The sequence below is a fragment of the Pristis pectinata genome, chromosome 4 (assembly GCF_009764475.1).
Source record: "Pristis pectinata isolate sPriPec2 chromosome 4, sPriPec2.1.pri, whole genome shotgun sequence".
In the NCBI taxonomy this organism is placed as follows: domain Eukaryota; kingdom Metazoa; phylum Chordata; class Chondrichthyes; order Rhinopristiformes; family Pristidae; genus Pristis; species Pristis pectinata.
This window is the reverse complement of record NC_067408.1, coordinates 62,350,176-62,377,364: the sequence shown is the minus strand read 5'-3', so window position 1 is coordinate 62,377,364 and position 27,189 is coordinate 62,350,176. Positions and strand designations below refer to the sequence as shown.

General features: G+C 41.2%; 1 protein-coding gene across 1 annotated transcript in view; it reads left to right on the top strand.

Annotated features, from left to right (window-relative positions):
• Positions 1-27,189, top strand: part of vwa8 (von Willebrand factor A domain containing 8) — a 321,854-nt gene that overhangs the window by 95,017 nt on the left and 199,648 nt on the right. The window contains exons 13-15 of the mRNA XM_052013855.1: positions 1,747-1,907; positions 15,163-15,276; positions 25,024-25,192. Of these exons, the coding sequence (XP_051869815.1) occupies positions 1,747-1,907; positions 15,163-15,276; positions 25,024-25,192 (444 nt within the window). The remainder of the gene's footprint in view (positions 1-1,746; positions 1,908-15,162; positions 15,277-25,023; positions 25,193-27,189) is intronic.

Genomic DNA, 27,189 nt, shown 5'->3' with positions numbered 1-27,189 from the left:
AGAACTAGATGAAGGGTCTCGACCTGACATGTCAACTATTCATTTCCCTCCACAGGTGCTGCCTGACCCACTGAGTTCCTCCAGCAGTTTGTTTTTTGCTCCTGATCAATATTTATCTCTTAAGTGATTTAACTTCAGTGCACTTTGGTTATAAAGCACCTGGAACTTCCTGAAGTTGCCAGGTACTAATTAAGTTCAAATGCCTGAAGGGACATCTCAAAACTGCAGGCATATCATCCAGCACATTGTGTGTGATTAGTTTATCTCAGGCTCCACACAGTAGGAGGTGAAGCTTCCCCTGACAGTGTTTTTACTTTTATGTTCACCAGTATTCAGGAGATCAAGGCAGTTCTTTATTTTGTATGACAAGCAGCTCAGTCTCAGCAGCAGATAGCACAAGCCAGTTGATTGTATTCTGCACTGCAAGGAATCTCTTCAATTTCATGAAAGTGTCTGATATCATCGCCACTGGTGCTAATAAACAATTTTGCATCATTCTGCAAACTTCTCAGCTAGGTTCTCCTTTCACCTAACTTTGTATCACTAAACATGATGCCTCTGGTGTGCAAATTGCTGAAGAATCTCTCTCTCTTGGGATTTTCTTAGTTTTTAAATAATAGGTGTCCTTCCTCCACTATTGTCCTTCCTCCACTATTATCCTTCACAACCAATCCCTTACCCCCTGTCCACTTTTTGTTTGGTAAAGATTTTGTGCTGATGTTTCATATTTCATATTTTTATGACATAGAAGGTCATTGAGTCTATGCCAGTTCTCAGATCAATCCCATTCCCCTGCTGCTTTCCCTGTAACCCATTCCCTCTCAAATTCCCATAAACTCTCCCTCCCCACCCTCTCCACACCGCCCACCCCCTCCAAGATACTACCATTCCCAATCACACTAAGTCCAATTTACAGTGGTTGATCAACCTACCTTCTTGCATGTCTTTGGGATGTTGGAGGAAACCAGAGCACTAGGTGGAAAACCATGTGGCCTCAGGGAGAACATGCAAATTCCATGTAGATGAGCACTAGAGGTCCATATTGAATCTAGGTTGCTGGAGCATTGAGGCCTGATGCAGGGTTTCAACCCAAAATGTCAACAATTCCTCTCCCTCCCACAGATGCTACTTGACCCACTGAGTTCCTCCAGCAGGTTGTTTGTTGCTCTAAATTCCAGCATATGCAGTCTCTTCTGTCTCCATTGCAACATTACCTGCTACACCATTGTGAGATTTTAAAAAACTGGCACTTTTTACTCAGGTCCTTGAGACATTTAGAGGCTGTATGTGTTGCTGTCATTCTTGATCACGTGTTATAAGTAATGAAGTGAATGCTTAGTTATTGGTTTTCTATTCAAGCTCGCCTAAATTTGTACACCATGTGATGGATGCCTTTGTTCAAGAATGAAGAAGAATCAACTAGGTTTTTTTCCACGTAGTTCATATAGCTGTGAACTGTGCTGCCTTAAGATTCCAGTGGGAGCATAATGGATTATATTTAACAGCTAACTCATTTCCTCCTCATTCTCAGTAGCTTCAATTATCACGGGTTACTGATACTATTAGGTTTGTATATTCTAATTTAGGAATGATATGCGAATGAGCTAACTTTGCTAAAACCTGCATATTATTCAAAAACAGGAACTTAGAAAATTCAAGAATATACTGCTGGGGCCCAGGGCCACAGGGCAGATGGCACAATGGATCGACTACAATGTGACACTAATTTTTCATGTTGTCTGATAGGATATGACTGCCAGAGATTTGCTTCAACAGAGGTACACTCTTCCGAGTGGTGACACGGCCTGGCGACCGGCACCTCTGGTCACCGCTGCCTTAGACGGAAAACTAGTTGTCCTCGATGGCATTCATCGTGTCAATCCTGGAACACTTGCCATTCTTCAGAGGTAAAATAACTGAATCAACATTTGCTCTTCTCTCTCTATATGATTCGAACGGTTACCCCCACACTGAGGGTAATGGCTCTTCTGAAAATTGTTTAACCCCAGCTGGTTCAAGATAGTAATTGATGTTTCTTTTGGAAAAAGCAAGAATTGATTTTTTTCAGACACTTGAAGTCAGAGAGTCATAGAGCAGTACAGCAGGGATACAGGTTCTTCGGCACAATGAGTCCATGCCGACCACAGTGTCCACCCAGCTAGTCCCAATTTCCTGCATTCAGCCCATACCCCTCTAAGCCCTGCCCCTCCATGTACCTATCCAAATGCTTCTTAAATGATAGTATTGTACCTGCCTCAACCACTTCCTCTGGCAGCTCATTCCATATACTCACCACACTCTGTGTGATAAAGTTGCCTCTCAGGTCCCTTTTAAATCTTTCCCCTCTCACCCTAAACCTATGCCCCCTAGTTTTGGACTCCTCTACTCCTCTACCATCCACCTTATCTATGCCTCTCATAATTTTAAACACTTCTATAAAGTTGCCCCTCATTCTCCTACGTTCCAAGGAATAAAGACCTAGCCTGGCCAACCTCTCCCTGTAACTCAGGCCTTTCAGTCCTGGCAACATCCTCATAGATCTTTTCTGCAGTCTTTCCAGTTTAACCACATCTTTCTTATAACAGGGTGACCAAAAGTATACACAGTACTCCAAGAGCGGCCTCACCAATGACTTATACAGCTGCAACATAATGTCCCAACTCCTGTACTGTACATGGAATTTCATAGCATCTCAGCATGGCAAAAGATCTTGTTTGTGTTCACACTCCACACAAATATTCTCACATTCTGCTTCAGCTAACCTTATCAACATAACCCAGATGTTTTGGCAGGCAGTGGCATAAACTAAAACAACCTGGGCACAATGAAATCTGATGAATTTTGATGATGGATCAACCCCCAAGTATATCATACCTCTTTAGAGATGCCCCACTGTTGGGTTGGTGAATCTTTAATGACAATGATATGCTGCCATATTTAGTGGTCCTGTGTAATTTTATTCCATGGGACCTTTAAGAATGGCAGCATATCATTGTCATTAAAGATTCACTAACCCAGCAGTGGGGCATCTCTAAAGAGAAATGATATATTTGGTTTGTCCATCATGAGAAGTTGTCAGATTGACTCTTCCCTGCAGGAATTATCAGCGACTTGCCAAGATGTGGTGCATTTAATATCAAAACTGTGCTTCAGAGAAATGTAAGCAAACTCAAAGGATGAGATATTAAAAGTTAGTGACCAAAGCTTGATCAAAGAAATACATTTTGAGGAAGGTCTTGAACTAGGAAAAAGAGGTGGAAATATTTAATGAGGGTATTCTAAATGAGAACCCAGATGGCTAACAGTTAAGTTTCCAGTGCTGGGGTGATAGGAGGGTTGGATGCACAAGATGTCAGAGTTATACATGTTAGGGGGTTGTAAACCTGGAACAGCTTAGAGGGATAGGGAGGGATCTGGCCAGCTGCATGACAATTAAGGCCACATTCAACACTCAGTATGCTAGAAGACATGCTGACTGGTCATAGGTAGTTGAAACAATCCTTGGTTTGCACTCATACATGACAAAATGGCTGGTGTCCAAGTTACAGTGTGTATGCCAGTTTGTATGCTCTGGCATCTGTTATCCTCTTTAAGGAACAAGTCTAGTTATCATCTAGTCCAAGGCTGAGTTATTCCCTGACATGATTTTTGCAGGCTAGTGCAATTATTCCCACAGTGCAATACTATTAAAAGGATAAATCTGACCAAGTGATGACTAAAATCAATTAATCAATATAACTATAATTGTTGATGTTGAGTCTTTTAATATTCTTCATTTGATTATTTCCATTTGATCTTTGGTTTAAAGAGTACATCTTACTGCCTACTTGACACATGCTAATTTAGTTTCTCATATTCTGTGAATCTCAAAGAACTATTTGTTCAGTGACAGTTTTGGATTGTAAATGGATGATGGAATTAAAATGCATTTGGTTTGCTGGTGGCTTGAAAGAAGGTGAGTCAGATCAGTGTATGAGAGAGAAAGATTACTGTCATGTGTCAAATGGTGAGCTTCTGACTGGTGGGAAGTAAAATTTTGGAAATTGTTACAGGGAAGTGATTCCAGGTAGTGCATGGGAGACCTGATCTTTTGGGCAGTGTATTGGGAAGAGTGTTTCCAGGCAGTATTTCATGAAGGTAACTCTTGGCAGTGTTTCTGCAGAATGTTTCTGGGAAGTGATTCCAGAGCGTGGATCTGGTAGCGATTCTGGGCATTTTATCACTAATGTGATTCTGAGTAATGAGTCATTCATTTGTGGGACATGGATTTGTTGGAAAGACCCAACCTTTATTACCCATTATAATTGGTCTTAAAAGGAGGTGCGGTTCTGCCCTGCATCCTCTCACATCCACTTGTGGATGTTGGTTGGAACTTAAAAAGTAGGAGGAGCAGGAGGTTTCATGAACATCCCTAACTCTTAAGATGCTGGAACCCAACAACTGAATACAAAGACAATGCTGATGTATTTCAGCAAGTACCCAGTAGGTGATCTTTTCCAGCACTTCCTGAAGTCCCCAACATCACAGAAGCGATCCTTTACCCAATTCAGTTTGCTCCAGGTTTAACAAGAAATGCATTTGATATAACAAAGGCAATGGGCCATAGAACAGTACAGCACAGAACAGGCCCTTCGGCCCACAATGTTGTGCCGACATATCTATTCCCTCCTACCTACAGAATGCCCATATCCCTCTATGGGTCCTGGAAAATTTTCTGGCTATAGAGGTGCAGACTCACCCTCAAGTGTTACTTGCAGTTGAAGCTATTGATGTGCAGCTACAATGATGTCAACCATTCAGCAACGTCAAAAATTATTGTCTTGGAACATACAATATAAAAATTTGGATAAGCCTGCTGGTCGTTAATGGAGTAACAGCTACACAGTGGAGCTCCTACTTATCTTACCTTCTCAACCCGGTTTGAAACTCTTTCTCTAATTGCAATCTTACTTCACCATGGCTACAAGGGGTGCCAAAGGTACTAAAACTGCTAAGGAAGACGACCCTCCTGCACCTCTGGAATCTATTTTACAATTGCTTCGAAAACATATAGCCGACTCTTCCAAGAAATTTGAACAATTTCAAAAGCAACTTCAGCAGATTAATTCTAAATTGGATTCTTTCCAAGAAACTTTACATGATCATGACGAACGGATTAAACAGCATGAAGCATCTCTCTTGGTTCTGGATGAGAAAATCGATGATTTGGAAGAGCTTTGTGAAAAGCAATCTAAATCTAATGGAAAGCTAAAGCAGAAGATTATTGACTTAGAAAACAGGAACAGAAGAAACAACATTAGAATTCTTGGTCTCAGAGAGCTTGTGGAAGGCAATCAACCTACTGAATTCTTTGCAAACCTTCTGGTTGAATTGTTCCCTTCTATTTTAAAAGCTGCACCTAAGATTGACAGAGCACATAGGTCACCGGTGAACAAATTTCTTACGGAAGGCAAATCCAGGTCAGTCATTATCTTGCTGCATGACTTTCAAACCAAAGACTTTTTAATTCGTGAATCCCGCCGAAGAGGAATGATTAACTACCAAGATTACAAGATTAGAATCATTGAAGATTTTTCACCTGAAGTTATGAACGAACGTGTGAAATTTAAAAAGGTCATGTCGGAGCTTTTTAACCAAGGTTATAAGCCTTCACTTCGCTACCCTGCAAAGCTAAGAATTATTCTGAAAAATGGCTTGCATAAGTGGTTTACCTCCCCTGCAGATGCTCAAGCTTTTCTGGAATCTGAGGATTGAAAGACTCCGTAATTTTCTTCATAAACATCTTTTTTTTTGATAAACCTTCACTAATACTTTGAGTGTTTATGTACTTTGATTTTTGATCCCTTTTTTGACACGTAATCTTACATATACTCTTCTGAGGTTTTTTTTACTAATAAACTAACAAAGGTACTTGTTATTACATGATTTTGAAACCGTGGTTTTTTTTCAAGTTACTGTTTTGACTGGGTTGAAATTTACCAACCTTGAGAAATTGGCAACAGGATTATTTGGGTTATGCTGTCTTTAGGTGGAGATGCCGGCTTCCTATTGGTCGGCTGCTTTCCCTCTTGGGTGGGGGGAGGGGGATCAGGTTCTTTCTTTGGAAGCTGTTTTGGGCTTTTAGCCAAGTCTGTTGCTTAGTTACCTTATTGGAAAGTTCAGTGTCTTATTTGAATCTACATTCTAATATGGCTTGTATATTACCTCGTTTATTACTCACATTTAAACAATATTAAAATGGAACGAGTGATTAATTTAATGAGTTTTAATGTTAAAGGACTAAACCATCCTGTAAAGCAAAACAAGATTTTTGCTTACATTAAAAAACTCAAAGCCTCAATTATTTTTTTTACAAGAAACTCATACACGCAATTGAGATACTTTACGCTTTTTCAGTCAGTGGAGAGGGATACAATACCATTCCTCTTTCCGAGCTAAATCTGGGGGGGGGGGGGGGGGTTTCAATCTTTATAGACGATACCGTTTCATTTGTTCAACATAAGGTAATAACGGGCACTAACAGTCGTTTTGTTATAGTATCAGGAAAGTTAGATAATAGACTAGTGGTATTTGCCAATATTTATACTCCGAATATGGATGATCCAGGATTTTTTGAATGAGTTTTTGCACTTTTGCCAGATTTGAATCTTTACTCTTTGGTTCTAGGAGGAGATTTTAATTGTTGGTTAGATTCAAGGTGAGATAGGTCATCTACTAAACCAGCAGCTCTTAATAAATCAGCTTTATTTCTTCAATCTTTTTTAATGAAAAGTGGTGTTACTGATGTCTGGCATTTTTTACATCCAGAAGACAGGGAATATTCATTTTTTTTTCTCATGTTCATCACACATATTGCAGGATTGATTATTTTTTTATTGACAGTAAAATGATTTCATCAATCAGATCCTGTGAATATAAAGAGATTGCTCTTTCAGACCATGCTCCTGTGTTTTTATCTTTAAATCTCCCCAGACTCCCTCAAATAAACAGATCCTGGCATTTTAATCTAACTTTGCTATCTGATAAAAATTCAAGGACAATTCCAATCTGGTCATTTACTGCCCCAGCTTTCCATTATCTACAAAGTGATGGTAGGTTTGACCAGGATCACTTGGCTCCAGACCTCGTTACAGCGTCAATCCAAACGCGGACAGAAGGGTTGAATGTCAACAGTGAGGTGGAGTGACCAGCCTTGACACCAAAACAGTTTTTGATTAAGTGTGGCACCAGGGAGCTCCTATCAGCAGGAACTGAAGTCAATGAGAATAGGGTGAAAGCCCTCCACTATGTCACCAGGAAGATGGTTTTGATTGTTGGACATCAACCATCTCAGGCCTGGGAAACCACTGCAGGAGTTCTCTGGGCTATGTCCCAAAACCAACATTCTTAGCTGCCTCATCTGTGGCCACCTCTCTATGGTGATATCAAATGGGAATGTTCCAATTGTAATGCCTTAGAAAATGAAGTCATCTTTGCCTGCAAACACCATGCACCTGGGAAAATATTCCCCCAACATCATGATTTGGGTGGAATAGGGAGAGGGCAGGGAGTCATCATTGATCAGTTACTTAACTAGACTGGCCACATAAACTCTGTGGTAACAAGAGATGTCAGAAACTGGTTATCCTGCATTATGGTTCAGATTCTGAACTCTCTCAGCTTTACCACTATTTACAAGGCAAGTGAAAGGTGTGATACTATGCCTGGAAAAGCAACAACACTTAAAGCACTGCAATATACAGTACAATATACAATATACAGCTTGCTTGACTGGGGTCCCATCCATAACCAAACTGATATACTCCATCTGTCATCAGTGCACTGTGACTGCAATGTGTACCATCACAAATCTACTGCACCTTCTTCAGGCACCTCATATACCCACTAGCTGGATAAAGAGCAGGCTCATGGGAGTACCACTGTGCCCAAGTTTCTCTCCAAATCACACTCCATCCTGACTTGGAATTATGTTCATTCATAATAGTTGGATCAAAATCCTGGAACTTGCTACTCAGTAGTGCGGTGGGAGTGTTCCCACTGCACCAACTGAAACAGTTCAAGAAGGTGGAGCAACTCCAGGACATCTTGTGGTGGGCAGCTAAAGATGGCTTTGACAGCAACATGCACATCCAGTGAAAAAAAATTAAATAATTATCTTGGGCAGTGTATCTGGTGAGAGCAGTTGAGTAGTATATTGATTGACTGTGTCTATTTGCAGCTGTTGCTTTGCAGTATGATTATTGATTTCCAATTAAATAATTACACATTCACACATTGGAGTCAGTGAGGCATTCACAAGATGTACTCACACATGAGTTCTTGCAGATTAGTAGATTTGACTGAAGTGATCACCTCTCAGCGGGGGTCATCTGCTGCAGGGGTGAAGACAGAAAATCTCCCTCCAAAGAATTAAAGTTGTTGCTACGTAGATGTGAAGAACACAAAGCCCACAACTAGGGGCTGTAATTATGAGTTTGTCCCCATTAAGTTCAATAAAGCCATGGAGATAAACTCTTCTTTATCGAAAAAGTAGTGAAATTGTGGAACTTACTACCATAGGATTGCTTCAGTGTAAAACTGGATAAATGAGAAGGAGAAGGGAATAAAGGTATGTTGATTGGGATAGATAAAGACAGAGGGGAGAAGGCTGATTTGGAGTCAAAATCACAGTGTAGACATATCTCTCTGCTGTAAGTACCATATAATGTATAATAAAATGAGTGCATAGATGTGTTGGCATGGATGTGATGGGCTGAAGGGCCTGTCTCTGTGCTGTCCAACTCTATGACTCGAACTGAAAATTAGCAGAGGACGGTAGCATAATGGTTAGCATAATGCTTTACAGCACCAGAGACCCAGCCGCTGTCTGTAAGGAGTCTGTATGTTCTCCCCGTGTCTGTGTGGGTTTCCTCTGGGTGCTCCAGTTTCCTCCCACATTCCAAAGTCGTACAGGTTAGGAAGTTATGGGCATGCTGTGTTAGCACCGGAAGCGTGGCGACACTTGCGGGCTGCCCCCCAAAAAATCACTATGCAAGATGATGTATTTCACTGTGTGTTTCGATGAACATGTGACTAATAAAGATCTTATCTTACGTTACATTGCCTTACATTTTTAAAACAGTTAATTCATTATAGAATGTGGGCATTGCCAGAAAAGTCAGCACTTATTGTCCATCCATAACTGCTCTAGAGAAGTTGCAGTCCTAAAAGTGAAGGATCTTCCACAGTGCAGTTGAACAAGGTATTCCAGAGTGTGCCCATGCTGATGAAGGAAAGGCAATATATTTTCAATTCATAAAGGTGTGTGTCTTGGGGAACCTGTGGGTGGTGGTGTCAATCCATCTGATGCACTTGACGTTTGTGATAAGGGTTACTGGTTTGGGAGTATTGTTGAAGTTGCCTCGCTGAGTAACTATACTGCAATTTACAGGTCATTGACTAATGTAGTTCAAGGCTCTTTATGCAGACACAACAACAAAATATGTATGTTATTTTCCTTTCCTAGCCACAACTGTTTGTAAATTGGTTTATTATTGTCACATGTACTGAGATACAGTGAAAAACTTTGTTTTCCACGTCATCCGTACAGATCATTTCAGTACAACAGTGCATTGAGGTAGTACAAGGGAAAACAATAACAGAATGCAGAATATAGTGTTATAGTTACACAGAAAGTGCAACACAGGCAGACAAAAAGGTGCAAGGCCATAACAAGGGAGATTGTGAGGTCAAGAGTCCATCTTATCATACTAGGGGACCATTCAATAGTCTTATAACAGTAGCTTTCCTTGAACCTGGTGGTTTCAGGCTTTTGTGTCTTCTGCCCAATGGGAGGGGGGAGAAAAGATAATATCTGGTGTGAGTGGGGTCTTTGATTATTTTGGTTACTTTACCAAGGCAGCGAGAAGTGTAGATAGAGACCATGGAGGGGCAGCTGGTTTCCATGAGCTGTGTCCACAACTCTCTTCAGTTTCTTGCAGTCACGGGTAGAGCAGTTGTCATATCAAACCATGATGCATCTAGATAGGATGCTTTCTATGGTGCATTAATAAAAATTAATGAGGGACAAAGGGGACATGACAAATTTATTTAGCCTTCTGAGGAAATAGAAGCGCTGGTGAGCTTTCTTCGCCGGGGCATCTACGTAGTTGGACCAGGACAGGCTATTGGTGATGTTCACTCCTGGGAACTTGAAGCTTTCAACCCTCTCGACCTCAGCAACGTTGATGTAAACAGCAGTGTGTGTACTGCCCTCCCCCCACCCCCCACCCCACTTCCTGAAGTCAATGACTAGCTCTTTTGTTTTGCTGACATTGAGGGAAAGTTTGTTATCATGGCACCATGTCACTAGGCTCTCTCCTTCTTGTACGCCGACTCATCCTTATTTGAGATACGGCCCACTATGGTAGTGTCATTTGCAAACTTGTCCATGGAGTCAGAGCAGAATCCGGCCACGCAGTCATGAGTGTATAGGGAGTAGAGTAGGGGGCTGAAGACGCAGCCTTGTGGGGCACCAGTGTTGAGGATATTGTGACGGAGGTGTTGCTGTCTGTCCTTACTGATTATAAGAACATAAGAAATAGGAGCAGGAGTAGGCCATCTGGCCAGTCGAGCCTGCTCCACCGTTCAATAAGTCCATGGACTCAGATCCACCTACTGCCTTTTCCCCATAATCCTTAATTCCCCTACAATGCAAAAATCTATCTAACTGTGTCTTAAATATATTTAATGAGGTAGCCTCCACTGCTTCTTTGGGCAGAGAATTCCACAGATTCACGACTCTCTGGGAAAAGTAGTTTCTCCTCATGTCTGTCCAAAATCTACTCCCCCGGATCTTGAGGCTATGTCTCCTAGTTCTAGTCTCACCTACCAGTGGAAATAACCTTCCTGCCTCTATCTAATCTATCCCTTTCATAAGTTTATGTGTTTCTATAAGATCCCCTCTCATTCTTCTGAATTCCTGCGAGTATAGTCCCAGGTGACTCGATCTCTGCTCAGAGGCTAACCCCCTCATCTCCGAAATCAACCTGGTGAAACTCCTCTGCACCGCCTTCGAAGCCAGTATATCTTTTCTCAAGTAAGGAGACCAGAACTGCATGCAGTGCTCCAGGTGCGCACTCACCAGTACCTTGTACAATTGCAGCATAACCTCCCAGCTCTTAACTTCAATCCCTCTAGCAATGAAGGCCAGCATTACATTTGCCTTCTTGATAACCTGTTGCACCTGCAAACCAACCTTTGTGATTCATGCATAAGCACTCCCAAGTCCCTCTGCACAACAGCATACTGCAATCTTTCACCATTTAAATAACAATCTGATCTTCAATTTTCCTTCCAAAGTGGATGAGCTCACATTTACCAACATTGTACTCCATCTGCCAGACCCTTGCCCACTCACTTAACCTATCTATATCTCTCTGTAGACTCTCCACATCCTTTGCACAATTTGCTTTTCCACTCAATTTAGTGTCATCGGCAAACTTAGATACACTACACTCGGTCCCCTCTTCCAAGTCATTAATGTATATTGTGAACAGTTGCAGGGTCAGCACTGACCCCTCAGGCACTCCGCTCACCACTGATTGTCAACCAGAGAAACATCCATTTATCCAAACTCTCTGCCTTCTATTGGTTAACTAATCCTCTATCCATGCTAATACATTACCTCCAACTCCATTCATCTTATCTCTTTTATGTGGCACCTTATCGAACGCCTTCTGGAAATCTAAGTATACAACATCCACCTGTTCCCCTCAATCCACTGTGCTCATTATATCCTCAAAGAACTCCAGTAAATTTGGAAAACAAGATCAGCCCTTCCTGAATCCATGCTGTGTCTGCCTGAGGAACCATTCCAATCCCGATGTCTCACTATTTCTTCCTTAATGATAGCTTCAAGCATTTTCCTGATGACAGACATTAAGCTAACTGGCCTCTAGTTACCTGCCTTTTGCCTACATCCTTTTTTAAATAGTGGCATGACATTTGCTGTCTCCCAGTCCGCTGGGACCTGCCCAGAGTCCAGAGAATTTTAAGTTATCACAAGTGCATCTTCTATAACCTCTGCCATTTCTTTCAGTACCCTGGGATGCATCCCATCAAGACCAGGGGACTTGTCTACCTTTCGGCCCACTAGTTTTCTCATCACTACCTCTTTAGTGACAGCGATTGTATCGAGGTCCTCACCTCCCATCACATCCATAACGTCTCTATTTAGCATGTTAGATGTGTCCGCCACCATGAAGTCTGACACAAAGTAGTTGTTCAAGGCTTCGGCTATTTCCACATTACCCAATATTAATTCCCATCTTATTAATATTATCTTATATTATCTTATCTTATCAATATAAATTCTCATCTTCCAAGGGACCCACGTTCACTTTAGTCACCCTTTTCCACTTTATATAATTATAAAATCTTTTACTGTTTTTATATTTTGTGCTAATTTACTTTCATAATCTATCTTCCCTTTCCTTATTACTTTCTTAATGGTTCTTTGTTGCTTTTTAAAGTTTTCCCAATCTTCCAGTTGCCCACTACTCTTGGCATCATTGTATGCATGAGCTTTTAGCCTGATGCCTTCTTTTATTTCCTTAGTTATCCAAGGATGGCTCTCCCTGCCCTTACTGGCCCTGCTTTTGACTGGAATATACTTTTGTTGTGCACTGTCAAAAATCTCTTTGAAAGTCTTCCACTGTTCCTCAACTGTCCCACCATATAGCCTGTGTTACCAGTCTACGCTAGCCAACTCCTCCCTCATCCTGTTGTAGTCTCCCTTGTTTAGGCATAATACACTGGTTTTAGGTCAAACTATTGCACCCTCCATTTGTTTGAGAAATTCAATCTTACTATGATCACTCTTTCCAAAAGGATCCCTAACTACAAGATTGTTAATTTTACCTGTCTCATTGCACAGGACTAGATCTAGGGTAGCATTTTCTTGAGTAGGTTCGCTAACTTGCTATTGAAGAAAACTATCACGGATACATTCTCTGAAGTCCTCCTCAAGACTTCCTCGACCAACTTGATTCGCCCAATCTATGTGGAAGTTAAAGTCCCCATGACAACTGCCATTCCATTCTTATATGCATCAAATATTTCTTGGTTTATTGCCTGGGCCACTGTAATGTTATTATTCGGTGGCCTATAGACAACTCCCACCAGTGACTTTTTCCCTTTACTATTCCTAATCTCTACCCAGAAGGACTCAACATTCTGCTCCTTCGATCTTATATCATCTCTCACTATTGCCCTGATCTCATTCTTAATTAAGAGCGCTACCCCACCTCCCTTACCTTCCTCCCTAGCCTTCTGTATTGATACCCTTGGATATTTAATTCCCTATCATCTCCACCCCACAGCCACGTTGCTGTAATAACCACTAAATCATACCCCTTTGGACTGATTTGTGCCACAAGTTCACTGACCTTGTTTTGAAATACTATGGGCATTCAGACAAAGTACCCTTACATTCATTGTCCTTTTAGAATGTAGTAACCTTTGTGTCTTTTGTGTTTGACTTTTCTGTACTCCACTCTTACTTTTCTCTTTTCTAACTTTTGCTTTGGTCTCTGCTTTGCTTCCGTCTGCCTTTCCGCATGGATTCCCATCCCCCTGCCATATTCGTTTAAACCCTCCCCAACAGCAATCAACAAACAATCCCCCGGGACATTGATCCCAGTCCTACCAGGTGTCGATCATCTGGTTTGTACTGGTCCCACCTCTCCCAGAACTGGTTCCAATGCCCCAGGAATCTGAAACCCTCCCTCCTGCACCACTGCTCAAACCACATATTCATCCTAACTATGCTACTATTCCTACTCTGGCTAGCACGTAGCACAGGTCGTAATCCTAAGATTATTACCTTTGAGGTCCTACTTTTTAACCTAGCTCCTAGCTCCCTAAATTCGGCTTGTAAGACCTCATCCCACTTTTTTTCCTATATTGTTCGTACCTACATGCACCATAACAACTGGCTGTTCACCCTCCCCTTCCAGAATGCCCTGCAGCCACTCCAAGATGTCCCTGACCCTTGCACTCGGGAGGCAACACACCAACTTGGAGTCCCGTTTGCAGCCACAGAAGCTCCTGTCTGTTCCCCATACAGTGGAATCCCCTACCACTATAGCTCTGCCACTCTTTTTCCTGCCCTCCTGTGCAGCAGAGCCATGCATGGTGCCATGATCCTGGCTACTGCTGCCTTCTCCTGATGAGCCCTCTCCCTCAACAATATCCAAAGTGGTATACCTGTTTTGGAGGGAGATGTCCACTCCTGGACTATCTTCCTGCTACTGCTCTGCCTGTTGGTCACCCATTCCCTGTCCTTTCCTCAGCAGTCTGTTGGTCAGGAAGTCAAGGATCCAGTTACAAAGGGAGGTGTTGAGTCCTAAGTCTACAAATTTGTAGATGAGTTTGCTTGGAATTATAGTATTGAAGGCGGGGCTGTAGTCAATGAACAATAGTCTAACGTAGGTGTCTTTACTGTCCAGATGCTCCAGTGATGAGTGTAGGGCAGGGAGATGGTGTCAGCTGTGGACCTGTTTCGGCAGTAGGTGAATTGCAGTGGGTCGAAGCTGTCCAAGAGGCTGGAGTTGATGTGTGCCATGACCAGCCTCTCGAAGCACTTCATGATGGTGGACAGTGTTCTTTGGAAACTCAGTTTTCAAGACTATTTTGAACAGTGAAGGGCCCTTTACATTGGTAGTTCCACAGTTCTTTGCCATGCTACCCGGAATTAAATGAAGTAAATGGAGAACAGATGCCATCTGGAACAATATACATGTGCCCAATGGTCTTCTGTTTTTCCATGTTTTGCTGTCTTATACAGAGGCAAAGGAGGCCATGCATTCAGCCCATTGTACCCATATGAGTTATTTGAAAGAGCTGTTCAATCTGTCAAACTCTCGTGTTATTTCCCTGTAACCTTTCAAAACCTTTTCAATTCCCTTTTGAAAACTACTATTGAATTAGCTTTGTTAAAAAAAAGTCTCATCATCCCCTCTGGGCTTTTCCCCCAGTTACCTTAAATCTGTCCTCTCTGATTTGTGAACCTCTGGCTAACGGATGTAACTTCTCCTACTTGGTTGCAGTAGACGATAATGTGAAGCACACAGTTCTACCGATATCTGTCACAGGTGCTGATAAATTGATTTTCTTTAACAGGCTCATTCACGACAGGGAGCTGGCGCTTTATGATGGTTCCCGGTTACTCAGAGCAGACAAATACCAAGACCTGAAAAGGGAGCTGAATCTTGCTGATGATGATCTCCAACAGAGGTACTGACACAAATTACAACGAAAGTGTCACATTCCGTTAAGCATTTTCCCTTTGATTTTTATTAATGGTTCATAAAAACATAACATTAATTACTTTTTCATTTGACATGATTTGGCCAAAGATTTAAAGAGGAGATTTGCTATTTTTGTAATAACAGAAATAGCTACTTCACCCAGAAACTGGCAGCCAGTAGCCTCTGACAGCAGCAGATGGATTGCCTAGTGCCTTCAGACAACTACTTGTTTGAACACATCTGGCTAGAAATGAGAATGGGTGTTCTAATCAGAAAGGTGAGCCCATTTCCTTACTAGCTGTTACAAACTCCTCTGTGGCAAGAAACATTCTCGCTCACATTTCCTACGTACAAATGCAGCTGGATGGTTTTACTTACAGCTAATGAGTTAATCAAGTGGATGTTTCCACAACAGCGGAATCCTGATGGTCATTTTATTTAAGTCCAGAAAGTGGCCCTGATAATGAGGTGAATTTCATTAGTAAAATTTCTGTATGAGAATGATTGTTATAAAATTCCTTTTTAACATCGGGTAGGATGTTTCACCCATTCATTGAGTCAGGCTTTGGAATTCAGTTCTGAGGTTAAGGATGAATCAGATACTCTCTCAGCATTGGAAGTTACATTCAGTAGGTGGATGATCTGAAGAGGATAAAAATATCTGGGACAGAAAAAAGAAGGACTTGCATTTATGTGGCACCTTTCACAATTTCAATCCAAGTACAAATATAAAGTATTTGTCAAGTATATTCAATGCTGCAATGTAAGTGATGCAGCAGCCAAAGCTCTCATGTGCAGTAGTTTCGCAATTATGAGAATTTGACCATTAGATTTTACTTACAAATACAACATTTTCTGTTAATTAGAAGCACAGCCGTTAAGGCAAGTCCTGATGCAGGGTCACAACTCAAAACGTCGACAATTCCATTCCCCCCACAGATGCTGCTCGACCCACTGAGTTCCTCCAGCAGATTGCTTGTTGCTCCAGTTCCCAGCATCTGCAGTCTCTTGTGTCTCCAAGACAAGAATCTTATTTAAACCATTATTAACTGAGCCATTTTGTTAAACTTAAAGAATCCTGTGAATTAGTTCTGGTGATAAGAAGTGAAAGAAGACCCGATCACCTCTTAATTGGTTGTTCAAGAAACTCACCTGAGATAACTGATGGGTTTTCTAAATGTGAAGAGAGTGACGTGAAGAATTCTCTACAGTTGCCAAGGTTTTGCTAGTTAAGGTGTCTCAAGGCATGCTGCATGAGTTAGACTTTTGCCCCCGTGCCCAACAGCCTGAAATACTTTTGCACCAAGAGTTGATGGAGTGCAAGGATGCAGGGCGTCTGAGAACTCTTTGAGCAACAGGGCAAAAGGTACATCTCCTTGATTAATGAGATTTAAGGATTGAGAAAGAAACAGAGAATGAGAAAGAGTGAATTAAAGTCAGATTGGGTACAGCAAGAATAATAAAGAGAAATGAAAGACTGGATTGAGATGGAGAAAGAATAATGATACAAAAGACTTGTAAAGAAAATCAATCTTAAAAAATCTAGAACAATTTACCAAATGCAGGAATGAGACTCTAGAGATTCAGCTGTTCACTTTCTGCCCCAGAGAGTATGGCATTAAAGGAATGTAAATGTCCTCATCGAAAGGGTCCAGCCCTCACATTCTGCTGTGAGTTTAATGGGTAATGTGTGAATTCAGCATTTCATGGAAGTCATGGAGAGGTTGAGGACAAGATATTATAGCAGAGTTGGGACAGATCACTCATCAACTTAATTGCAATTCATAATTCATTGGACGTCTCTTCCTCCCTACAGGGCACTCAATGTTCTGTACACCAGTAATGGTGAGAGCCATTTTTTAGGTTTATAGTGGATACACCTTGTTATGTGTTGAGGACTTGGAAACAATTAAAATCGACTGTTAATCCTTTTTAATTTCATTGATTAGATTTAATAGTCTGAATCCTATTGGAAGATCGCAAGCATGATGTTGCCAGCTGCTTATGTTTGCCTCTGCATAGATGGAAAAGTCCACCAAGAGCTCTAATGCCTGTAATTTTTATGTACAGATCATCCCCAGGTTATGGCAGAGTTCAATTCCTGTGAACTGCTCATAACCCAAACAGTTTGCAAGTCAGAAGTATGACAGCAAACAGAGTTCCCACATGGCAGAAGATGCTTACAACCCCGCAGCAGCTGGCAAATCCATCCCACTGGTCTCTCAAGCGCTTGCTCGTATGTACAAGCTGTACATAAATCGGGTGTTCGTCAGGGGAGGACCTGTATGCAGTTATGTCCTAATATGATACCAGTTTGCCACCACATTCTTACTTTAGTGAATCTGTGTAGTAAGATCTGATTACTCACTAATGAAAAGCCATGGGTTTCAGTTATGGCCTTGGACTTTATCTCTATTCATAGCACAAACCTACTCTTCCCACATCATTTCCAACAGTCACTTGACTGATTTATTTTATTATCTTGTGAATGGTTTATGAGATAATTTTTTTAAACATTTCAATGCTTAATATTGCAGAGCCATTGCAGAATATATTTTATGAAAGCTAAATATGTAGCGAATCAACCAGACTTAATTCAATAAACAATTATTTTGGTATTTAGGAAGAACCTTTGACCCCAGGCAACACCTCGTTCTAATATCAAGCTGATTTATAAATCAAAAGTATTATAAACTATTTATTCTGAATTGCTGTTCCCCAGACCTTCTGGATAATAAGTAAGTAAAGGAGTAGGCTCCCACTCAAGGATTCTGCAGCACCAGTCTTGTTACTTGAATTCACCCATGCATCTATTTTTATTTGAATTTATGTTTTGAAAAGGATTGCTATAAAAAGCACCCATACCAGAACAATGTTTTGTGGGATGACAGTGATTAACTGCAAATGAGTGCTGGGTAGCTATATGAAAGAGAGCTATGTATCTCCAAAAATGTTCAAAAAATTTCAAAAAGTTTCAAAAAATCTGGTATTTTCTCATTCTCTACAAATAATTCAACATCAGTAACACAATTAATATACTTAAGACAGAAGTAACTTCATGTGGCAATGTTTTGCTATTTTAAGGGGATCTGGCAAGTATTTGGTATCAATGGTCATGAGATCAAAATAAAAATTTGTCATCAGCTGATGTAAAGTGTAAAGCCAGATTGCCCAATAATGTAGAAGGGTGGAGCTGAACAAGTTTTTCAAGTAGCCAACTAAAGATGCGGGAAATATGAAATAAAAACAGAAAATGCTGGAAATACTCAGCAGGCAGCATCTGTGGAGAGATAAAAAGAGTTGATACTTCAGGTTGATGAAACATTAGAAATGGAAAAGTAAGAAACCAAATTTTAGGGAAGAGGGAGGGAGGGGCAACGTCCACAACTGGGTGGAGACCCATAGAATCCAGGTAACGCAGATTCTGTTGGTACCATCTAAGAGAGAAGGTGAATGCTTGTTAATCCTGGCTGATCTGTGTGAAGGAGTTGTAAATAGGGGGAGGTCAGATCAGACAAGATCTTGTTGGGTGGTGGAATAGGCTTGAGGGGTTAAGGGGCCCATTCCTGCTGAATGCGATCATAAGAGAGAAAACAAAACAAACAGTGCTGGCTCTGTGAGATGCAGAACACAGCAGATGCTGGGACTCAGAAACATAGGGGATTAGTGGAAATACTCAGCAGGCCAAGCAACATATGTGGAGAGAGAAACAGTGTGTTAATATTGCAGGTGGATGACACACAAACTGGAACAAAAGTCGGCTACCTACCCCATCATTCAAAGAGATCATGGCTGTTTTGACCCAGGCCTCATCTCCTCTTAACATTAGGGATGCTGTCACGTTTCTATCCAATCACCAAAGCTGTCCTGAGGGACTATACATTGCTGGTCTGGTCAAGCAATCGGATCACTCCTTTAATGCTCCCACCACGAAACTGCTTTCTTATGCTTCTAAGTCCTTTATCTATTGTTACTATGAAATGCTCAGAAGTTGCTTCAACCTCACCATTGATAATGTACAACTTTGGAAACCCACCTCAGGAAAATTGGCACTAATGTTGCTCCCTCCCCTCTTGTGACACCTGAAGCCCCGACATGCTCATCCACTGTTCTATTTATTCTCTACACCAGATATTAAAAAAATTAACTATTGTTATTATTATTGGTATTGGTTTATTATTGTCGCATGCACTGAGATACAGTGAAAAGCTTTTTGTTTGCATGCCATCCAGACAGATCATGCCATACGTACTTACGTCAGGGTCACCGAAAGAAAACAGAATGCAAAATATAGTGTTACAGTTACAGAGATTGTGTAGTGCAAATAAAGTGCAAGGGCTATGATGAGATAGCTTGGGAGATCAAAAGTTCATCCTTTAATATGAGAGGTCCATTCAAGAGTCGAATGACAGTGGGATAGAAGCTGTCCTTGAGTCTGGTGGATCATGCTCTCAGGCTTTTGTATCTTCTGCTTGAAGGGAGAGGGGAGAAGAGAGAATGACCAGGGTGGGAAAGGTCCTCAATTGTGTTAGCTGCTTTTCCAAGTCAAAGATATTTAAAAATGATCATAGTCATTAATTTCTTGAAGAATTTCCATTTGTAAAACAGAAAGGAACTTCACTGAACACATGAAAGGTATAAGTGCTGGGACACCGCATTACAACTTTATAAAATATTGTTTTGGGCCACACCTGGAGTATTGTGTGCAGTTCTGATCGCCATTCGATAGGAAGGATATGATTGTGCTGGAGAGAGTGAAGAGGAGGTTCATCAAGATGTTGCCTCGATTGGAGCATTTCAGTTATGAGGAGAGACTGGATAGGCTGAGTTTGTTTTCCCTGCAGCAGAGGAGGTGAGAGGTGACCTGATAGAAGTATATAAAATTTCGAGGGAATGGGTAGGGTAGATAAAATCTTATTCATATAGTGGGGTGTTTAAGTCAATAGGGCAAAGGTTTATGGTAAGAGGTAGGAGGTTTAGGGGGATCGAGGGGGACGTTTTAGAATGTGCTGCCTGAAGAGGTGCTTGAGGCAGATATGCTCACAACATCTAAGAAGCATCCACACAAGTACTTGAATTGCCAAGGCATAGAAAGCTACAAACCTAAAGAAGGTAAATGGGATTAGTAAAGATAGACGACATGGAAATGGTGGGTCAAAGAGCCTGTTTCTGTACTGTTCAACTCTATACATAAAATTCACCGGCCCTGTTAATTACTGGCCCTGATTAAACTCCAGTTTATCAAACCTTTCTCATAAAGCAGAGTCTTTCAGCATTGCATGGTGAGCTTCAAGAAGCGTCTAATGTATATAAATAACGTTATATCTTCCAGTAGCTTTTAAACCTATGTTGGATGCCTCTGAATATTAATGAGCTATCACTCATTAGGTGTGAAGGCAGGGTGCATATGATCCCTGATGGTTGGCTTTAGAGCTGGTGTAGTAATTAATTTAGCTGTTACCAAGGAAAAAAATCTGATTAAAAGCCAAAGCATTTATTCCATAAGGATTCCAAAGAGGAGTGTGAGTTTGTGCATTTTGATGTGTTTTTATATTGTAGGATTCCAGTATTTGATAATATCTTGATAGTAAAAGTATAATTTATTTTGTTGTACAAATGGATATCTGAAAGAAGAACATAAGAATTAGGAGCAGGAGTAAGCCATCCAGTCTTTTGAGCCTGCTCTGTCACTCATTAAGATCATGGGTGATTTATCACCGTGCCATTTTCCTGCACTGTCCCCATATCCCTTGTTCCCTTCATACCCAGAAACCTATTAATCTCTATTTTGAACAGACACAATGACTGAGACTCTACAGCCCTTTAGAGGAGAAAATTCCAAAGGTTTACCATACTCTGAGTTAGTCTTCTCAGTCATAAGTGGCCTACCACTTGAAACTGCTCTCCCGATCCTAGACTCCTCAGCCAAGGGAAACACCTTCCCTACATCTAGCCTTTCATGCCATTTCAGATTTTTTTTTATTGCTCGACATTCTAATCTCTCTCAAACTCACCATCTCTGGAACCAGTCTTGTGAATCTTTGCTGCACTTCTGTTATAGCAAGTCCATTCTCTCTTGGGTAAGGAGAGCAAAACTGTACTCAATATGCAAGGTAAATCTCGCCAAGGCTCTATTCAATTGTAATGAGACTTTCTTATTCCTATATTCAAATCCCCTTAGAAGGCCAACATACCAGTTGTCCCCTTTATTGCTTGCTGTACCTGCATGTTGGCCATTAGCAACTTGCGTACAAGCACACCAAGGTCCTTTGAACAAAAACGTTACCCAATCGCTCACCATTTAATAAACGGCTTTTCTGTTATGTGGATAACCTCACATTTTTCCACATTCCATTTGCCATATAACACTCACTCACTTAGCTTGTCCATATCCCCTTGAAGCCTCTTCACACCCTCCTCCGTACTCTTAATACCAAGTAGAATTCTGAATTTTGTGTGGAAATTTGCTGACTGTAGCCTCTGGTCCATAGCTGCTGCTGAGATATGCAGTTCACGTGCATATCCCTGAAGAAGAATGTAACGGGAAAGATGCCAATGCCTCCAGCAATGCTATTGGGTCACCTTGATAAACAGCAAAGCCACACTGTTTGTTCTTGACCCTTGGAAGCATTTAAAATCTATGAAAATGAACTAAATAATGAAAACAATTCAAAGTACTTTTAAAAAATCACCTAAAATTCTTAAATCACTCCTAAATAATAAAAAAAATTAGTGTAAACACAAATCCTCTGCCTTCCATCATCAATACAGAATTGAATCCATTGTGTTTGTAAGCACTACCCCAGTTGTAAAAGCTAGCTGCAACCACTACAGGCATAGAAATTGGAGCTCTCCTTCATTGGAACCACAATTAGTCTATGGCGTGCTTGCCTTTATTGCCTTTATTAGTCGAGGTACTGAGTTCAAGAGTCAGGAAGTTATGTTGCAGCTTTATAAAACTCTGGTTAGGCCGCATCTGGAGTATTGCATTCAATTCCAACTGCCCCATTATACAAAGGATATGGAGGCTTTGGAGAGGGTGCAGAAGAGGTTTACCAGGATGCTGCCTGGATTAGAGGATATGAGCTATAAGGAGAGGTTGGACAAACTTGAGTTGTTTTCTCTGAGTGCTGGAGGCTGAGGGTAGATCTATCAGGTTTATAAGATTATCAGGGGCATACATAGGGTAAACTTTTTCCCAGGGGTTGAAATGTCTAATACTAGAGGGCATGCATTTAAGGTGAGAGGGGGTAAGTTCAAAGGAAGATGTGCGGGACAAGTTTTTTTTTACATGGTGTGGTCAGTGCCTAGAATGCGCTGCCAGGGGAGGTGGTGGAGGTAGGTACGATAGAGGTGTTCTAAGAAGTCCTTAGATAGACACCTGAATATGCAGGGAATGGAGGGATATGGACTTGTGTAGACAGAGAGGGTTAATTTAATAGGCTTTTAATTATTAGTTTAATTAGTTCAGCACAACATTGTGGTCCAAAGGGCCTCATTCTGTGCTGTGCTGTTTTATGTTCTAGTGCCATGGATAGAGGGCTAGCCAACAAGGCCCCGATCCCCCAAAAAATAAGTAAGTAAAACAAAACTTCACAATTCCCCATTTCAAGCAATTAACTAATCTCCTTTCAGAAGAATTTTGGTTACATGATCAGTTACAGAGAAATCTACATTCTAACCTCCATCTGCATGAAGAAGAAACAAAGGACTGCAGATGCTGGAATCTTGATGAAAAACACGATAATGCTGGAAAACTCAGCAGGTCAGGCAGCATCCGTGGAGAAAAGCAGGCACTCAATGTTTCCGGTCAGTACCCTTCTTCCTGACCCGAAATGTTGACTGCCTGCTTTTCTCCACGGATGCGGCCTGGCCTGCTGAGTTCCTCCGGCATCATCATGTTTTTCATCTGTCTGCATAAAGATGATTTCATAACCATTTTCAAAATTCTTTTAAAGAAGATTTTAAAATATGCCCCCTCATGAACATAAGAAGACAGTATCAGTTACCCACTGTAATTTTATATTTGGTTCAATGAAAAAAAACAATTTTTTATTGCCTTCTATTTCACTGGCTTTGTCAGTCCTGATAATATCCTGTGCCTCATTTTTCCATAGTTTTTATATACTTTACAGTGAGAACAAAAAATCTCTGCACAGTACTCCAAATACAATCTCAGTACAGTAAAATCAAAAATCCAGCATGGCTGGGACTTTGGTGGTGATAGACCAACAGATTTTCTGGACTATTAACTGTTATTCTATTAATACCACAACACATTTTTAATTAACTTTTTAGATGATACAATAAATTTACAAGTGAACTCAGTAAATTTAAAGGGAGTGCAAGAATCAAGGCCTCAGTAAGTTTAAAGAACCATGTGAAACAGAACCAGGTGAGTTCAAAGGGAGAGTAGGAACTGGGACCCCAGTGAGCGGAAGCGAGCATGGAAGCTGAGGCCTGGTGAATAGAAGAGAGCATGTGAATTGGTATCCGATGTGTGGAGGGGAGCATGGGAACCAGGTCCCTAGTGAGTAGAAGGGAGTGTGGGAACCAGCCAGGTGCTGAACCCTAGGGATTTTCAAAGAGCTGGATAGTGGATTATTGGAATTTTACTGTAATATCTTGTACAAGTTGTTTTTGTATTGTCTGCCTCTGTTTATGAAATCATGGAATCTACTCTTTTTCTAAAAATTTCTTTGATTTGTTCTGCTGCTGTGTAAAGTGTCTTTTGGTTTTTGTTAAAAATTATCAAATCATCAGTTAATGTAGCACAATATCTGATTTGCATTTCTTACTGCATTGTTGCAACAACTTCAATCTATTCTCAGTGAGGACCCCCCAATCTCTCCAAATTTCCTTGCAAATAACTTTTAATATTATAAATAGAAAGAGGCACGCACTTTATTTTCATTGTTATAATTTGAGTTTTTTTTAAAGGAAACCAAATCAAAATTTTAAAGCAAACAGCTTTCAAAGGGAATGGTTGCAAGAAAGTTTGGTGAGAGATTCAGTGTGGCTTCTAGAGATCTGATTGAGAGAGTTAGTTGCACAGAATTTGTTTTCCCTACAATACCTATTAAGAATGGCAGCCTGCACCTTTCAGAGATTCCACTCTTTGAACTACATCTGGGCGCTTATTGCTCCCACATATAGCGTGATAAAAGACTAGGCAATCTGCTTTAATGATAACATTCTGAGTTGAATATTTGACAGGAACCAGAACACTCTGGCTCTTCTTTGAAAGGTTTTGAAGCATCAATGAGACTTTTCATAACTCTTATTCAGATTTCAACAATATGCTACTCTTTCATTACTCTAGTGAAGTGTCAGCCTAGATTTTGTGCTCAGGGTGCCAGGGAGAACCTTGAACCATCTGACTCAAAAGAGTGTCACTGAGTCAAGTTTAAATGGTAGCTCTTAATTTCTCTGTGAAGACTTTTGCATAAACTTGGTTTTTATGTCTGCATTTAATATTGGAACCGTTCTTATTCCTAATGTGTAAGCTGGATACTGTTGAACAAGGCTGGTCTTAGTGGGAACTTCATGTTGATTTATAGCTGGCTTCTAAAGCTATCTACAGCTAGACTTGTAAATGTGCACTGAACCAGGCTGTGAAAACTACCTCTGGGAAAGCCTCTAATTTAAGTCACAGCTGAACATTCTTTATATTATTTTGGAACTACATGTGCAGCTCACCAGACTGAATCCAACATTGCTTTTGTGCTTCCAGGTTGATTTATCCCATCCATCCATCCTTCAGGATTCTAGCCTTGGCTGAACCTCCTGTGGTGGGCAGTAGCACCCAACAATGGTTGGGGTCGGAGCTCCTGACCATGTTCTTGTTCCACAGTGTAAGACCACTCTCCATGAAAGAAGAGGTTGACGTCATTACTAAAATGGTGAGGAATGTTTGGATTCACATCCTAATTGTTCCGTTAGTTCAAATATCTGATCTCAATAGATATTTCTTTGAGTTTCTGTTTACATGGAAATAGAGCAAGGAATTTCATCGCATCCTGGTGTATTTGACAATAATCTAATCTGAATTGGATCTGTATTCTAATAAGTGAACTTTATATTTGATTTACTTAATAATCTAAATGAAGTAAATTGTTTTTAGTTGTGTTTCTAATATTTTAATTTTTTGAATCATTTTAATTTCTTTAAAAAATGTCTGAATGGTTTTGAATATTTGTAGTTGTCAAAAATATTCGGTCAACTTCAATCTTACTGATAGTTTTCACAGGCAGTAATTGTAAACATGGGATCCCACCTGCTGCCAAGGCAATCCAGACTGCATCACTCTGTGCCTCTCCAAGCTTCCCAACCAAAAGGTGTAGTTGGAAAGCACTCAATCCAAGGGCTAACAATTTGGTCGGCAGAGGATGTTCCCTCATTATGATTAGATTTTGCAAAAGGGAAATGGTGTTTGAGGAACTAATTAGAGTTTTTTATGGCTTTAACAAGCACAATAAATCAGGAATAACCAGTGGATGTAGTACATTTGGATTTTCCAAAAGCATTCAATGAGGTAACACAGAAGGTTGTTGCAAGATAAGGCTCAAGTGTTTGAGAATAACAAAAACAAAAGGCTGGAGGAACTCAGCGGGTCAGGCAGCATCTGTGGAGAGAAATGGACAGTCGATGTTTTGGGTCGAGACCCTTCATCTGGAAGGAATTGTTATTCATCTGATTAGCCTGGATTGAGAATGGATGAAAAACAAAATAAATGGATCATTCTGAGGTTAGGAAGTATAGTTAGTGGAGTTTTGCAAGGATCATTGCTTGAACCATAGCTATTTAAAATCTAGAGGACTGAATGTAGTGACAAAGGAAGGACAACATAGGGATATAGTACAGCTAGTGTTTGATCAAGTAGGGTGCAGATGGAATATGACGTGGAGAACTAAAATTATTCGCTTGGGTAGGAAGAATAATGATGTTTCAGAAGTAAATGTTTGGCATTCTGAGACATTTCTTGTAAAGCAATAGATGAAAATTAACATGCAGACACAACAAGCACTAGGAAGACTGGGGCCGTTTGGGAGTGGTGACAGCATAGTTATTCAGAGGCCTGGACAAACAACCCAGTGTCATATTTCAAATCCCATCCCAGTTAGGAATTTAAATTTAAGTAACTGGTTAACTGAATTGGTCACAGGGATTATTATTAATATGTAGCGGCTGCTACTGCGATGCGAGAATAAAGACACGAGTCTTCAAGCTGTGGAACAAGACTGATTTATTTACCCGCCTTGCGCGGGCCTTTTAAGCGGCACGGTTCCCGCCCTCCGAAAACGGAAGTGACGTACGTGCTACTTCATCAAAACTATTCGCGCGTGCAGGTTCTCCCCCTGTCGCTCGGGGAAGATGAAGGCCCAGCGCCATCTCGGGCCTTGCTGCTCTGATGATGCGCGCCCCGACCGCTGAGCCGGTTCACTTGCGGGGACAGTGAGTTGCCACACAACCCCACCTAGAACTGGCGATATGGTCCCCAAGGTTCATGGGCTGTGCTAGCTGTTGTTTGGGTGGTTGGCCTCTGCTTCGCGGTGTTGGGACCTCGACTGGTTGATGTAGGTCTAAATGGGCTGATTTGAGGCGGTCCGTCGTGAAGACTTCTTCCTTGCCCCCAATGTCCAAAATAAAGGTAGACCCATTATTTCTGACGACCCGGAACGGCCCCTCGTATGGTCGTTGCAACGGTGCCTAGGGTGTGCCACTGCGGATGAAAACGAACTTACAGTCTCGTAGTTCCTTGGGCTCACAGGATGGGGACTGACCATGTCACGAAGTGGAAATCGGTGCCAAGCTGCTGAGCCTCTTGCACAGTCTTCCTAGGACTGCCGCGGGTTGTTCCTCTTGCCCCCTAAGGGCGGGTATGAACTCCCCTGGGACG